We start from the raw sequence: 15,681 nt of genomic DNA on the forward strand, positions 1-15,681 counted from the left end.
TTGGTTCAGACTCATAGCGACTCTGTTAGAGAGTTCCTGAGGAGCAGCTGGTGGATTTGAACCACCAACCTTGTGGCTAACAGATCAATGCTTATTGTGCAGTCAATCCCACAGCAGGACTTAGAATATGTCTAAACTCCTTATTGTGGCCTTGCACGACCTGGCTCGGCTTGCCCTCTGCCTGCATCCTCATTTTCATTAGTCCACTCCCTGACTCCACCATAGCCACATTTAATCTCTGCCTAAAATATACCATAGCCGTTCCTACCTCAGATTATTTTAATAGCCTGGAAGTTGCTTCTCCCAGATCTTTTAATAGCTTTGTCCCTTATTCCATCAGGTCTCAGTTTAGATGTTGCCTGAATGGGAAGTTTGTTGGCCATCTTTATTGAAATAGTGTCCTCTTATAAGTTTTCATGGTTTTCTGTTGATTTTCTTCCCCATACCTCTCATCACTGGCTTGATGGCATTTAACAACAACAACAATCAACTACTAAAATTATCTGACTAGTTTACTTTGTATTTTCTATCTTGCCTCAGTAGAAGATACATTTCGTGAGAGTGGGGCCTTATCTTTGTTCACCACTTATCACCACTTGAATGTGCCATTACAAAGTTGGCTACCTAATAAAAATATGTTCAGAAGAATGACTGGTGGAACCGTGACTGTATTATGAGGGTGTTATCAGCTCAGATAGGCACTGATCTGATTGCTGCAAGAAGCCAGGCTTGGAGTATAGAATACACTTTACAACCTTCTGCCTTCCATTTTAGGCGAAATCACTTCAGCCTCTGGTTTCAGAAAAGCAGGGACATCAGTGGAAAGAATCAGATCCAGTGATGATTGGAATTGGAGAGGAGGTAAGTTCTGCTCTCTATAGTTGTTTTTCAGAAATAGCTCTGACCATAGTTCTGAGTGCAGACTCCTAATGACCACCTTATTCCAGCATTGAAGCTTAGTTTGTCCCAGGAGTAAGTACCATCAGTTACCAGTTACATTTCCACTAAGTTGTTTCTTCATTTGTGGATTCCGCAGATTACCCACTTTCAAAAGGAATTGGAAGAGCTGAAAGCCCGAACTTCCAAAGCCTGTTTCCAAGTGGGTACTGCTGAGGAGATGAAGATGCTGCGAACAGAATCAGATGACTTGCACACCTTTCTTTTGGAGATTAAAGAGACCACAGAGGTTTGTAATTGTTGGCGTTTTTTGTAAGTTGAATTGCATTAATAAAAAGTGTTATCTTCTGCTGTGGTGTGTAAGATAAGCCCTAGACTGCTAACCACAAGAGCATCAAATAGTCATTAAAACTTAAAACTGTCAGTTTTCCAACATTATTGTTGTTATTGAGAGCCATGGAGTTGGTTCAGACTCATAGCGACTCTGTTAGAGAGTTCCTGAGGAGCAGCTGGTGGATTTGAACCACCAACCTTGTGGCTAACAGATCAATGCTTATCGTACAGTCAATCCCACAGCAGGACTTAGAAACTCCTTATTGTGGCCTTGCACGACCTGGCTCTGCTTGCCCTCTGTCTCCATCCTCATTTTCATTAGTCCACTCCCTGACTCCACCATAGCCACATTTAATCTCTGCCTAAAATATACCATAGCCGTTCCTAGCAGCTGCATTTTGGAAACCCTATTCAAGGGTCGCTATGAATCAGAACCAACTTGACGGTACTTTATCACACAACAGCAGTACTTCATGAACAGTTATCTCTTCAGGGACCACCAGTGTTGTTTACATATGGATGAGTAATTTGCTTAGGAATGCCTGAGTTCGATTTCTGCCTTCAGCACTTATTAAATTATGTGACTTTGGGCAAGTTAAGCTAGCTATTCTGTTTTAGAGATATATGTGTGTGTTTTATTTCCTTATTTCTGCAAAAAAACCAAAGAAGGATAAACTAGAAACTAAAATAATTATCTATGGTGGGGAAGGAGCCCTGGTGATGTAGTAGTTACAAGTTCAGCTGCTAAAGAATCTGCCGGTCGCTCCATGGGAGAAAGATGAAGCTTTCTGCTCCCAGAAAGATTTACAGCCTCGAAAATCCTATGCAGGGGCTCCTGAGTCAGCACCAACTGGAAGGCACACAACCACCACTACCCTAATTAGCAGGATTGGAACAGAGCAGAAGGAGGGGGTGGGGGGAGACTTTTCTGAGTACACTTTCTTGGAGTTTTGACTTAACATTTGTAATATTCAAAAATATAAAATGCGTGGTAAAGTAAAAAGGTCAGTGAAAAAGACGAAGACTCCCAACAAGATAGATTGACACAGTGGGCTCAATTGTAACCACAATTGTGAAGATGACACAGGACCAAGCGATGTTCTGTTCTGTTGTGCTTTGGGTTGCTGTGAGTCAGAATCCACTTGACGGCATCTAACAAACTCTTTACCTGTGTTATCTCATTAAATCCCTATAACTTCCTCATTTGATGGGTAGTATTACTGTCTCTGGTTTGCAAGTGAGGAAACAAAAGCTAAAAGAGGTAAAATAATTTGCCCTAAATCTGCCATTTAGCAAGTGGCAATGTGCCAGGATTCTAGTGTAGGCTGTCTGACTCCAGAACTCTGGCTTTAAATAACATTTGAAAAAGAGGAAAGTTCTCCAAGCATTAGTAGGTTTATTGTGAGTACTCTCGGTTCTTATTATCTGTGTTTTCTATCATTAGAATAGTTGTTGTTGTTTTTTTAATGAGGAAGAAACAAAACTAGTGTCTTTCCAAACACCGATTTTCTTCTTTATCTGATTATTAAGTATAAATTTGTTTATTATGTTAAATATTTGATAAACACCACATTCTTTGGTCTGGATAGAAAGGTTTTATTTCTTAGACAGTTTTTTGTAAGTATCTTCTTATCCTTTTCCAGTCTCTTCATGCTGATATAAGTGCCCTGAAAACAACTTTACTTGAGGGCTTTGCTGGTGTTGAAGAAGCCAGAGAACAAAATGAAAGAAATTGTGACTCTGGATATCTACATTTAATTTACAAGAGACCACTGGATCCCAAAAGTGAAGCTCAACTCCAGGTAGGAAAATGTATCTAAAGAAGGGTATTTAGAAACAAAAGCTATTGCAATGCTTGCTATTTTCTTTGTTAGATATTGATTTGAAGTTATTAATTTCCTATTAATATTACACAACATTTTCTATAGATATACTTAACTTTGGAAAAGAAAATTGCATACTTTTCCATTTAATTTTTTCATTACTATTACTATTTTAAGGAGCCCTGGTAATGTGGGTTATGAGCTTGGGCTGCTAGCAGCAATGTCACTAGTTAAAATGTACTAGTTGATCTGTGGAAGAAAATAAGACTTTCTGTTCCAAAAAGATTTGCAGCCTTGGAAACCCTATACAGAGTTGCTATGAGTCGGAACCAACTTGGTGGCACATGACCACCATAAGTATTTTAAGAATTCCTATATTAAACCTTAAGCTTGATAGAGATACTCTGTTGAAAAAGATACATTTATAAATTCAGTCATCAAGAATAATTATTGAAATGGTATTATTTATCAAGTGCCTTGGTACTCTATTATGAGCTTTTAAAATACATTATTTCTTGTCTTTAATACCAACTGGTCTGTAAGGTAGGATACTGATCCCATTGGAAAGATAAGAAAGTTGAGCCTCATAAGCCAAATAGCTTTTCCAAGGTAATGTTGTTAGTATAAGTTGTTGTTAAGTGCCATTGGATCCATAGCAAGCTTGTATAGGGTTTCTGAGGAGCAGCTGGTAAGCTTGAACTGCCAACCTTGTGGTTCAAACTGACTTTGCAGTCCAGTGCATTAACCCACTATACCACACCAGGACTCCTTAGTATAAGTAGAACCAGAATTTAAGCATCTCTCTGCCTGGGCTCTTTTCTTGTATATCATACTTCAATGAAGTTAGTGTTTTCACTAATTCTTAGTTATTCTTTGTTTTAGCCAAATCTGGTTTTTGTTTTCCATGTATCAGTTCACCCAAAATCATTATCTCAAATCCTCATAGATCTTTAAGTCTCTAGAGGGGTCATCTTCCCCCCTCTCACGTTTGCTTAGATACTGGTAAGGAGGTTTGCCTGGAGAGCAGCACTGGGCTTCCTCACTTCGGAGTTTGATGGTCGATATCGGGTGGGGCATGTCCGGCCTGCGGGCTGTATAAGGCCCACGAAATCATTTGGTCTGACCCTACCAAGGTAACCACAGTTCCAGCCATCACATTGTTGTTAAGTGCCGTCGAGTCGATTCCGACTCATAGCGACCCTGCATAGGGTTTCCAAGGAGCAGCTGATGAGCTTGAACTGCCGACCTTGCAGTTCAAACAGCTTTACAGTGTGGTGCATTAATCCACAGCGCCACACCAGAACTCCTAGTCATCACATTGTTATTGTTGCTGTTAAGTGCCATTGAGTTGCTTCCGACCCACAGCAACCCTGTATAGGGTTTCCAAAGAGTGACTGGTGAGCTTGAACTACCGACCTTGTAGTTCAAACAGCTTTGCAGTCTGGCGCATTAACTCAGCACCACAACAGGACTCCAGCCATTACGTTGTTGCTGTTAAGTGCCTTTGAGTTGGTTCCGACCCATAACGACCCTGTACGGGGTTTCTGAGGCTATAAATCTTTACGGAAGCAGAAAGCCCCATCTTTCTCCTGCAGAGCGGCTGGTAGTTTCGAACTGCTGACCTTAAGGTTCGCAGCCCAATTCCTAACCACTACGCTATCAGAGTTCCTTAGCCATCACATTAGGGGTGAGTTAATTAAATGTTTCACCAAATATAGCAGACTAATTTTTTTTTTAATGTTTTATTGTGAATTATGTGATAGTTTACATGGGAGAACATTAATTTTACATTCATCCCATCGTATATTGTTTATTACGATGGTTACAATCCCCTCCATACATCATCAACCAACCAAAGGGTATATACTACAAGCCTGCCCCCCCGGTTGTCAGCACACAGCCCCTCTCCCTCACTGGATCTAACGTCCCCAGCTGCTCCATCTCTCCATGTCATCGTCTCTGCCTCCATCTCAGGCATCACTGCTTCTCTGGGTAGGATTCCGCTCTCCGCTCTTCTCCCTTGATGATCCCAGGGACCTCCGCTCCTAGACTGCAAAGTTAATCACTCCCCTCCTGTTGTTACAAAACGTCTACCTTTACATTTCCAACCCTCACAATCAGTCCTGATAACAATTGTTCACTATTGTATCACAAGAGACCTATCTGCATTTCCTTTCATCAGCCCTGCCTAGACAGATAGGATACTATTCAATGGAGATTATACCTTCCTCTCCGCCCTCTGGATCTAGGCTCCCTCTTGAAAGTTTGTAAGCCAGTCACTTCTTGCCTTTGTAGCCCCACCATTTTGGTTAGCCAATGTCGAAGTTGCCCATCCCTGTCTACTCTGTGTATGGGGGAGCACGGAGGGAATGATCCTCGCTGTAAAGATTTGTTCCCTCTTTTGAGCTACTGCATCCATAGGTGTAGGTTAAATTCATCAAATTGCATCAGATTACTCTTTTTTTTCCTTTTCTTTCTTCTAGGAATTGCTTTTTAAACATACACAACTGAGTCACCTTATTTATATTCCCTATATTGTACAACCATGACCACTGTTTTTGCACTTTCTCATCACCCTTAATGAAATGCAATATCCCTTAAGCAATACTTCCCCATTTCTCTCTTTTCCCAGCCCCAGGTAACCACTAATAAACTTTGGTCAATTTGCCTCTTCTGGGTGTTTCAAAAAAATGAAAACCTTTTCTAACTTTTTATAGCATTGGTCTTATACAATGCGTGTCCTTTTGTGATTGACTAATTTCACTCAGCATAATGTCCTCTAGGTTCAACCGTTTTGTGAGGTGTTTCATAGATTCATCATTATCCTTTAACGTTTTGTAGTATTCCATTATGTATGTGTACCAAAGTTTGTTTAACCATTCTTCTGTTGATTGGCATTTAGGTTGTCTCCATCTTTTTGATATGTCTCTTGTAGACGGCATATTGAAGGATCCTATTTACTTAGCCATTCTGCTCTTCATGCCTTTTGACTAGCACATTTAATCCATTTGTTGTTGTTGTTGTTGTTAAGTGCCGTTGAGTCGGTTTCTACCCATAGCGACCCTGAACAGGGTTTCCGAGGCTGTAAATCTTTACGGGAGCAGATCGCCTCATCTTTCTCCCGGGCAGCGGCTGGTAGTTTCGAACTGCTGACCTTGCAGGTCTCAGCCCAATTCGTAACCACTACACTACCAGAGCTCCTTAATCTATTTGTAGTCAGTGTAATTTGTAGTCAGTGTAATTATCAATGTTGTTGTGTTGTTAAGTTCCGTCGAGTCAGTTCCGACCCATAGCGACCCTGTACAGAGTTTCCGAGGGTGTAAATCTTTACAGGAGTAGAAAGCCTCATCTTTCTCCCACGGAGCGGCTGGTAGTTTCGAACCGCTGACCTTAAGGTTCGCAGCCCGATTTGTAACCACTACGCTACCAGAAGTCCTTTAGGTATAAACTAATTGTTGTAATTTTTTGGTGTGTTTTTTGTGATGCTGCTGGGTTCTTTATTCCACATAATTTTCTGCATTAAGTTCATTTTGTTTGTGGATTTTCTTTGCATTTTCAGTTCTGTTGTATTAATGCTTACTAATGATTTTCCTCTTTTTTTTATTTTGATGTACAGCTATATTCATTTTCTTTGAGGTTACCCTGCAATTTATTAATATTTTTCCCTATTTAAAACCATCTGTTTTATCTTGAAATCTACTTGACTTCTGTGCTTTTTGGAAGTTCTATATTTACACTATTTCCTTTTTGTGCTTTGTAGTGGATATCATTATAAATTGAATTTTCTGGTTCCCTGTTTTCAGTCTTATAGACTTTTAAACTTCTAATACTTCTATATGATAAGCACTGGAACATGAACCAAAAGGTCTGCTCCAGACCAACATACAATCCTCAGCTAAATACAGATACAACAACCCCACAGTGCCCTGCAGTTCTAGCTTGCTAGTCACTCCACAGGAGAAAAATGAGGCTTTTTGCTCCCTCGAAGATTTAAAGCCTTGGAAACCCTTTATGGGGCTGCCACAACTTGAAACCGATTCAGTGGCACCCAACAACAACAACATATCTGGATTGAGTTCTGGATGGTGTTGTCATGTCATCTCAGGTTATTGTCTGCTGTTGTTGTTTCTCAATTCTAAGAACACCTTTTAACATTTTTTGTAAAGTTGGTCTCGTTATTACAAATCCTTTAATTTCTGTTTATCAGGAAATGTCCCAATTTTGCCATTGAATTTGAGGGACAACTTTGCTGGGTGTATGATTCTTGGTTGGCTGGTTTTTTCTTTCTTTCAGAGTTTTGTACATGTCATCGCATTGCTTTCTTGCCTGCATGGTTTCTGCTGAGAAATCAGAGTTAGTCTTATTAGTTCTTTGTAGGGAGCTTCTTGTTTTTCCCAAGCTGCTCTCAGGTTTTTTCCTTGTCTTCCGTTTTAGAGAGTTTGATTATGATATGCCTTAATTATTTTCTTTTGGTGTCTATCTTGTTTGGAGTTCATTTAGCTACTTCAGTATCTTTTTGTCTTTCATGATGTTAGAGAAGTTTTCTTCACACAACTCTTTTGACAATTTTTTCTGTGATTTTTATTGTCCCTTCCTGTTTTGGAATTCAATCACTTGTAAGTTACTCTTCTTCATGGTGTCCCACATAATTCTTAAGACTTTTCAGATTTTTTTTCATTCTTTTTTCTGATTGTTTTTCTAGCATAATAGTATTGAGAGATTTATATTTAAGTTCACTAATTCAGGATTCCATTGCTTCGCATCTACTTCTTTGCTCTTTTAATGTACTGTCTGTTTCTGAGATCGTAGTTTAATCTTCTAGATTTCTAATTGCAGGTTTTGTATTGTTTCAAATTTTGCATTTATCTTGTCTGTTTGTTCTTGTAGTGTTTTCCTGAATTCTTTTCAAGTTTTTACTGTGTTCTTGCTTTCGTCGATCCTTATATTGGTCTTCTGAAAGTACCTAATTATCATGCTTCTGAATTCTTTTCCAGTTAGTTCCATTACTTTTCCTTCCTCAGAAATGTTTTCTGTCTATGCATCTTGGTCATTTGTTTGAGCCACTCTTTCTTGTTTCTTCATGTGAGCTAAAATTGCTGGCTGTTTCAGGGGCATTTTGGGATTGTCGTGTCTGTATTTAGTTGAGGATTGTATGTTGGTCTGTTCTCAGGCTCTCATCATCTTCTGTGGGTGCAGTTAGTGAATAGAAGCGTGTATACTGGTTTTGTTTGCCATTTATGTACCTCATTTTAGGGTGGGTTTGGCTGGTGTTGGCTGTTATCTGTCATTGATCAGATGGCATGGTGGCTGGTACTGGCTCTTGCCCAATGGGTGGAGCTGCAGAGGGTACTGTTGTGGCTGATCTGTATGGGCAAGGTTGCTATCTCCTGTTGGATGGGAAACCTCCACCCCCATAGACAAGGAAGCAAAAGATAATAAACAAATGAGGAACCAACAATGAAAAGATAAAATAATAAAGAGAAAAACTAGAGAGAAAAACAGGCATCAACCATGGGGTGGGGGACGACACACAGGACCAACTATAAAGACATAAAAGGGACATCGAAATGGAGCTGTAAGTGAAAAAAATAAAAGGAAAAAATTAAAAAAAAGAAAGCCACTTAATAACTGAAAAAGAGGAGAAGACAAGAAAATAGAGCTATAGAAGAGAAAAATAAGAGAGGAAGGAAAAAAATTTAGACACCCCAGATTGAAGATGAAAAGACAAAGAGTGTATGGTGGTGGTGGTGTGCCATGAAGTCATTTCTGACTCACAGTGGTCCTGTATAAGGTTCCTGAGGCTGCAGATCTTTACAGGAGCAGAAAGCCTCATCTTTCTCCTACAGAATGGCTGATAGTTGAACTAATGACCTTGAGGTTAGCACCCTGACTTGTAACCCACTAAACTACCAAAGCTCCTTAAAGAAAGATCAAAAGGGAAATAAAAGAAGATGGGAAATCAGAAGGAGCAGAAAAAAAGGACAATAGTAGAGATAGAATAAAATTCAAGGGAAAGGACAGAGAGAAGAAGGAAGAGAAAGAATAAGCAAACAAGAAAAGATAAAAACACAAACCCCAAACCAAAAAATACAGTGTAGCTGTTGAACCTAGAGAGGAGAACTCTGGGGGCTCTTGCAAGCTGAGCAGCTCAAGGAGATGGACGTGGGAGGGATGTGAGAGCAGAAGTCTTGGCCTTAGATGGGGTTCCTATTAGCCTCCTTATCTATGTTCAGGGCACATGAAGGCCCTTGATGTAGCTGGTTTCAGTGTCTGTTAGGACCACAGGGTAGCTGGGGGCTGAAGCAGCACCGCCGACCCCTGCCTCACACTGGCATGGCTCCAAACTTCTAGGGAGGAGGATCTGAGCTGGGAGTGGAGGAAGGTTGGAGGTGACCTCACCTCTGATCACCAGGGGAGCGTGGAGGAAAAAGAAGGAATCACACCTTTCCCGTCTTATCTGTGAATCTACTCTGCCAGGCCACCTTCTGTTGCCAAAACTGCTCTTAAGATGGCTGTGCCGTTCACCAGTCTGTCTTCCTATGTCTCTGCCCCTGCTTAGGTTCTTCTCCTGACATGCACTCAGTCCAGTTCTCTAACCTTTTCTCTGAAGTTCTGGGTTCAAGGATCTTCATCTGTTTCATTTTGTCTCTTGTGTCTGTTTGTTGTAGAGGGTCCATGTAGTGTGTCTGCCTAGTCCCTGTGATGATAGTTTGTCTTTACTGTTTCTACTATTTCCGCCCTTCACTCAGTAAACTTAATTCAAAGTAGAAAAAAATAAAGAAGTGGTCCTTCCTGCTAGAAAGGTTGAAGAACCCCTGCTGTGTTCAGCAGCCCTTCTTTTACTGTAGATGTTGATGCTCTTAGCTAATCTTTCATTCATCAGATTACAGACTCCACGGTGCATCCCAGTTACACATTCTTTCTACATGTCTTTATCACTTCTTGCTCTGTAGCCAAAAGAAAAGCATACAGCTTTTGGAGGAAAATATCTTTGAAAGGGAATCTCTCACTGTAGATAATATGAAATAGATAGTAATAGGTAACATTTGTTAGTGCTAACTATGTACAAAGCACTGTTCTAAGGACTTTTCACATGTTTGTTTATTTATTTCCTTCTTTATAACTGAGGAAACATACTGGAATGACCCTAGTTTTACCACTGATGAATGCTGGAGCCTTAACATGGGCAATCTGACTTCAGAGTCTACCTTTCATCCACTATACTACAGCTAGTAGAGATGGATCATATAACTGTAATGAAAGATGAGCAGATAAATATTGGATATGTTGCTATGTGACAGCAGTTAAGTCACAGAAAAGAGGCTTTTGTGGTAGACTTGAAAAGAAAAGTTGATTTTTGCTGGTAGACAAAGTTGGGAGGTAAAATCGGTAGTAGTGGTATCAGAAATTGTCTAAAATCATTGAGGGGGGGGAGAGGATGATGAAAATTCCCATCCAGATCAGCTCAAGGCTGATTAATATGAGGTGGAGATCAGACATACACCTCCACTCTCTTAACCTTTGTTCTTTTACAAATTCTGACACCAGCTGTGTTCCTTCCTCCCCTTCACATATAACTACCTTCTACTGGACTGGGTTTGGTCATTTGTTGCAGTGGCCACACAGAACTCACGGACTGTGCTCAAGATTATGAGGGAAGAAACAGGTTACAATTCAGGACCAGGATCAACTTGGAAGTAACGAGATTCACTCAGGATACGGTTCTTCAATTAGAACAGGCTCTTTTCAGCTGTGACCACAGGCCGACCTAGCCCTCAGCCTCTGCTGCTGGGCCCTGCTTGGGCTTGACCTTTGGTCTGCTTGGGCAGGTGTAGCTCTTTAGCTCTGTAAGTTGGCAAGCTCCATTGCAGCTGTCTTCCAGTGTTATGGTTCTTGCCACTTGTGCCACTGCTGCTCTTGATGTACCTCTCTCGTCGTTTCTCATAGTCTTCAGTGTTAAAGCTTCTGGTTCTAGGAGGTTCTCAGCACCAGGGATCTCAGCACCAAGGACATACTCTGCTTCTGGCTGAGGATCCCTGGTATTGACTCTTTTAAACCTGCAAAACTGACCAAATCCTTTGGTAGACCACAGGCACCTTATTTGCATTGTTGTTGTTGTTAAGTGTTGTCCAGTTCTGAGTCATCCAACCTTGTATAGGGTTTCCGAGGAGCAGCTGGTGAGCTTGAACCTCTGATCTTGGAGTTCACATTGACTTTGCAGTCCAGTGCATTAACCCACAGCGCCACACCAGGACTCATTATTTGCATAATTGCTGTCTAATTGCTGCAAGCTTTACACACTTATTTGCATAGTCCCAGCCAATCATTTTGTGATCCTTAAAAGACCCTTGGCTGGAAAAGCCATAAACAAAAGCTGCAGTAGGTCATTCTATGAAAAAAAAAAAAAAAAATCAGATAAGTGAATGCACAGAGGTGGGTCACATCTGAAGTGTTCAAAGAAAACAAGCACCCCTAGTCGTCAAGTGTTTCTCTTGTATTCATATGGTTTTCAGTGACTAAATATTCAGAAGTCATTTGTCACTCCTTCTTCCTAGTCTGTCTTCATCTGGAAACTCATCTGAAACCTGTCCACCATGAGTGACCCTGCTGGTATTTAAAATACCGGTAGCATAGCTTTCAGAATCACAGCAACTCACAAGCCGCCACCACAGTACGACAAACTGACGGCCGAGTGCACAATACCTTTTTCAAATGTTGAAGGGCAAAGATGTCAGCTTGAGGACTAAGGTGTGCCTGACCCAAGCCATGGTATTTTCAGTAACCTCATATGCATACGAAAGCTGGACAGTGACTAAGGAAGACCGTAGAAGAATTGATACTTTTTAGTTATGGTGTTGAAGGAGAATGTTGAGAGTGCCCATGGGCTGCCAAAAGAACAGTTTTGGAACAAGTGCAGCCAGAGTGCTCCTTGAAGGCCAAGATGGCCAAACCTCGTCTCTCATACCTTGGATGTATTGTCAGGAGGGACCAGTCACTTGAGAAGGATATCATGTTTGGTAAGGTGGAGGGTCAGTGAAAAAAAGGAAGACCCCCAACGAGATGGATTGGCCAAATGGCAGCATCGATGGACTCAAGTGTGGCAACAGTAGTGAGATTGGCCCAGGATTGGGCAGTGTTTCATTCTGCTGTGCATAAGGTCACTATGGGCCGGTACTGACTCGATGGCACCTAACAACAAGTTATCAAATATTTAATTGAAATTTATCTATGGAGCTAAGATTACTGCTATGGTTTTTTAATCAACTTGACTCTTGTGAAATGTATACTGTTATCCAAGGATAATTTTGAAACTACTTAACAACATATTCAAGTAACAATGAAATGCACTTATGACTCTACCTTTTCTTTGTTTTTAACCATCTCACCATTAGTAACAGGAGTCCTGGTGTGCTGCTGTAGGTTAGTGCGCTGGACTGCAAAGTTGGTTTGAGCCGCAAGGTCTGCAGTTCAAACTCACCAGCCTCTCCATGGAAACCCAATACAGGGTTGCTATGGGTCAGAACTGACTCGATGGCACGCAACAGCAATAACAACCATTAATAATATGTACTGCATAACAATGTTGCCCCACAGGTGCTCAGATTGGATTTATAAAGATACTGATAATAAAAAAGTTGTAATTTGACATCAAAACTGATTTAGGACAGAGTGGTTGTAACAAAACCCTGTCATGAATTGGGGACTTGCCTGTACATTTAAACATAAGATCTTTGAACAGATGTAAAAACATTTACATGTGTGTAGCACATTGTCTTTCATGTGTACTTAATTGTGCATACTTAACTGAATGTTTCATCTTTATTTTTAATTTCCTAGAACCAGGTTGCATAGCCATGAAGGGTAGCACTTATCTAAAATTTAAATAAAATTATTCTAGGCCTAAAATAAGTTAAATAGGTAAGCATTTTAATAATGATAAATTCAACTTCTACAATGGATACTATCTTAGTTTTTGAGGAGAAATGAGCATTTCTCAGCTGGTGAGATGACTTAAATAAATAGATTAAGAATGATTTTCAGTGCTGTTTTGTAGGATAATTTTGTCTTTATTACAGTTAATTTCATGGGTGGGAGAACAGAAACTAAATAGATATACTGTCTGAATACCAGAGTTCAGTGGAAAATTCCCCAACCATGTTGAGATCTACTTTACAGAAGCTGAAAAATGAGAACTAAGCAAGAACATTTATTTGTTCCTTGGAGGTCCTAGGCAGACATACTCATTCTGATTCCCTTTGCTTTTTACCACCTCTCTGTGACAATAAAAGACGTTGAATTTTCTAAAACTGTTTTCATTTTACTCTAAAGTTTTAATGAATGCCATAAAGCTTATGTTTTCCTTGTTCATTATAGTTCTTAATCTAAAAATATTTCAAACTTATTTTGACTGTTTTGATACATTTTACCACAAGCTACTGGAAAATGAATATTTGCCTTTTAAATTTTCCTTGTAGGAAATTCGACGTCTTTATCAATATGTGAAATTTGCTGTCCAAGATGTGAATGATGTTCTAGACTTGGAGTGGGATCGGCATCTGGAACAACAGAGAAAACAAAAGTGAGCAAGGTCTTTTATATACCTTGGGTTGGAGTTATTGTTGCTATAAAGTGCCATTGAGTCAGTTCTGACTCACAGCGACCCTGTATGGGGTTTCTGAGGCTTTACATCTTTGTGAGAGTAGAATATCTTGTCTTTGCCGCAGCACAGCTGGTGCACTCAGACTGCTGACTTTGTGGTTCACAATCCAGTGCTTACCTTATGTTGCTATCACACTCCCTGAGTTGGCGTAGATACTGTTATACCCATTCAACCTACTACCATAAAATTGTGGCTCGTAGTAACCCAACATGGCAAAGCAGACTGCTCCACAGGGATTTCAAGCTTGTGAATCTTTGTGGGAGCAGACACCCTCATCTGTCTCCTTTGGGATGACTGGTGAGTTTGAACCAATGACCTTGTGGATAGCAGCCCAATGCTTAACCCACTCTGCCACCAGGACACCTTGATATTGTCTATCCTTGGTGAAAGATGTTTTAGCAGCAAATATAAAAACTACAAATGTTTATTCCCTTTGAATCAGTTATTCTACTTCTAGAAACTTATTCTATAGATGTAATAGACAATACTCAATTTACATACAAGTGTTTCTATTATTTATGATCATGAAAAATTGAGTTAAGCTTTATTATCCAAAAGTAGAAGAGTGATTAAATAAATGTGGTCTTTTTTTTGCTACAGAATATTATATAACCATTGAATATCATGTTCTCAGAAAAAACTGTATTGAGTATACTTTATAAGTTATATGAAACATGAAATATTAATCATATAACTTTAAATGCAGTATATAAAACAGAATATTTAAGAAAAAAGTAATACACAAAAGCACATCATGTTGTTAAGTGCCATTGAGTCAGTTCTGACCCATAGCGACCCTGTCTAGGGTTTCTGAGGAGCAGCTGGTGAGCTTGAACCGCCAACCTTGCAGTTCTGGCGCATTAACCCACAGCGCCACACCAGAAAAGCACATTGGGTAATATTAATGTGGATGTATAAATGTGGAAAAGAGGAAGGAAGTAAATCTATCAAAATATTAACAGTTTTATCTCTCAGATGGGATTAAGAGGAATTTTTGTTTACTTTTCTGTAAATTTCAATTTTCTTTTTGAGAAAGCATTCCTAAATAATATAGATGATTAAAAGAATGAGAGGAACGATAAGAAAAATAAGGAAAAATCTTTGAGCATAGTCTTCTATCTCAGTATACTTGGCTTTATGCCATATATTTTCTGGACGAAATAGAAATAGGTTGCATTATGTAGTGACAGTGACAGCAGTGAGGTACTCACAAGAAACTCAAAAAAAAGATATGTCCTCAGTATGTTAGATTTCAAGAATATCTACACTTGATTAATGTGATACTCTCTCTATGGAATTGGACCAAAAAATGATCTTTTTAGAGAACTTTTCACTGTGGCAAACTGAATATAATGTCAAAGACAGGACTAGAATATGCTTACAATTGAGTAAGCAGAATTTAATCAGTTGTATGAGTATTGCTATATGTGGAGAAAGGCTTGGTACTCCAACCTTAGGAACCTCACTCAGAGCATAAATCTGTAAGGTAGGCATTATACACCCTCCCCTCTTGTTTACAAACTTCACAGCTTACCCTCTTGGTTCTGAATTCACTGTAGCCAACTGTGTTGCTTCCTCACAAGGGAAAGAATGCCATGATCCATTAGTGTGAACATTCTGTTCTGCTAGATAGTCGTATGTTTTTATGCTAAATATTGAATGGGCTTAGATAAAAAAAAAACAACCATGATGCCAATAGAGAAGCCAGCTTTTCTTTTTCTTTATAAGTACCCCGTGTACTTACTACTTATATGCTTTTCTAAGTTTCTGAAGAGATCAAATTTTTATATTTATATACTTTTCTATCTGGATAGCACTTTGGTTTCAGGCCTGCCACTAGTTATAGCCATGTACCCATGGTGGACAGGTTTCAGATGAGCTTTCAAACAAAGACAGACTAGGAAGAAAGAGTGACAGACTACTTCCGAATCATTAGTCACTGAAAACTCTATGAATAGCAGAGAAACA

General features: G+C 39.7%; 1 protein-coding gene across 1 annotated transcript in view; it reads left to right on the forward strand.

Moving 5' to 3' along the window:
• The window catches only part of NUP214 (nucleoporin 214kDa), a 173,378-nt gene that overhangs the window by 49,239 nt on the left and 108,458 nt on the right, over nt 1-15,681 (forward strand). The window contains exons 14-17 of the mRNA XM_006834991.1: nt 775-861; nt 1,037-1,186; nt 2,874-3,032; nt 13,529-13,632. Coding sequence (XP_006835054.1) covers nt 775-861; nt 1,037-1,186; nt 2,874-3,032; nt 13,529-13,632 — 500 coding nt within the window. The remainder of the gene's footprint in view (nt 1-774; nt 862-1,036; nt 1,187-2,873; nt 3,033-13,528; nt 13,633-15,681) is intronic.

The sequence above is a fragment of the Chrysochloris asiatica genome, unplaced genomic scaffold, assembly GCF_000296735.1.
Source record: "Chrysochloris asiatica unplaced genomic scaffold, ChrAsi1.0 scaffold00014, whole genome shotgun sequence".
NCBI classification, from domain to species: domain Eukaryota; kingdom Metazoa; phylum Chordata; class Mammalia; order Afrosoricida; family Chrysochloridae; genus Chrysochloris; species Chrysochloris asiatica.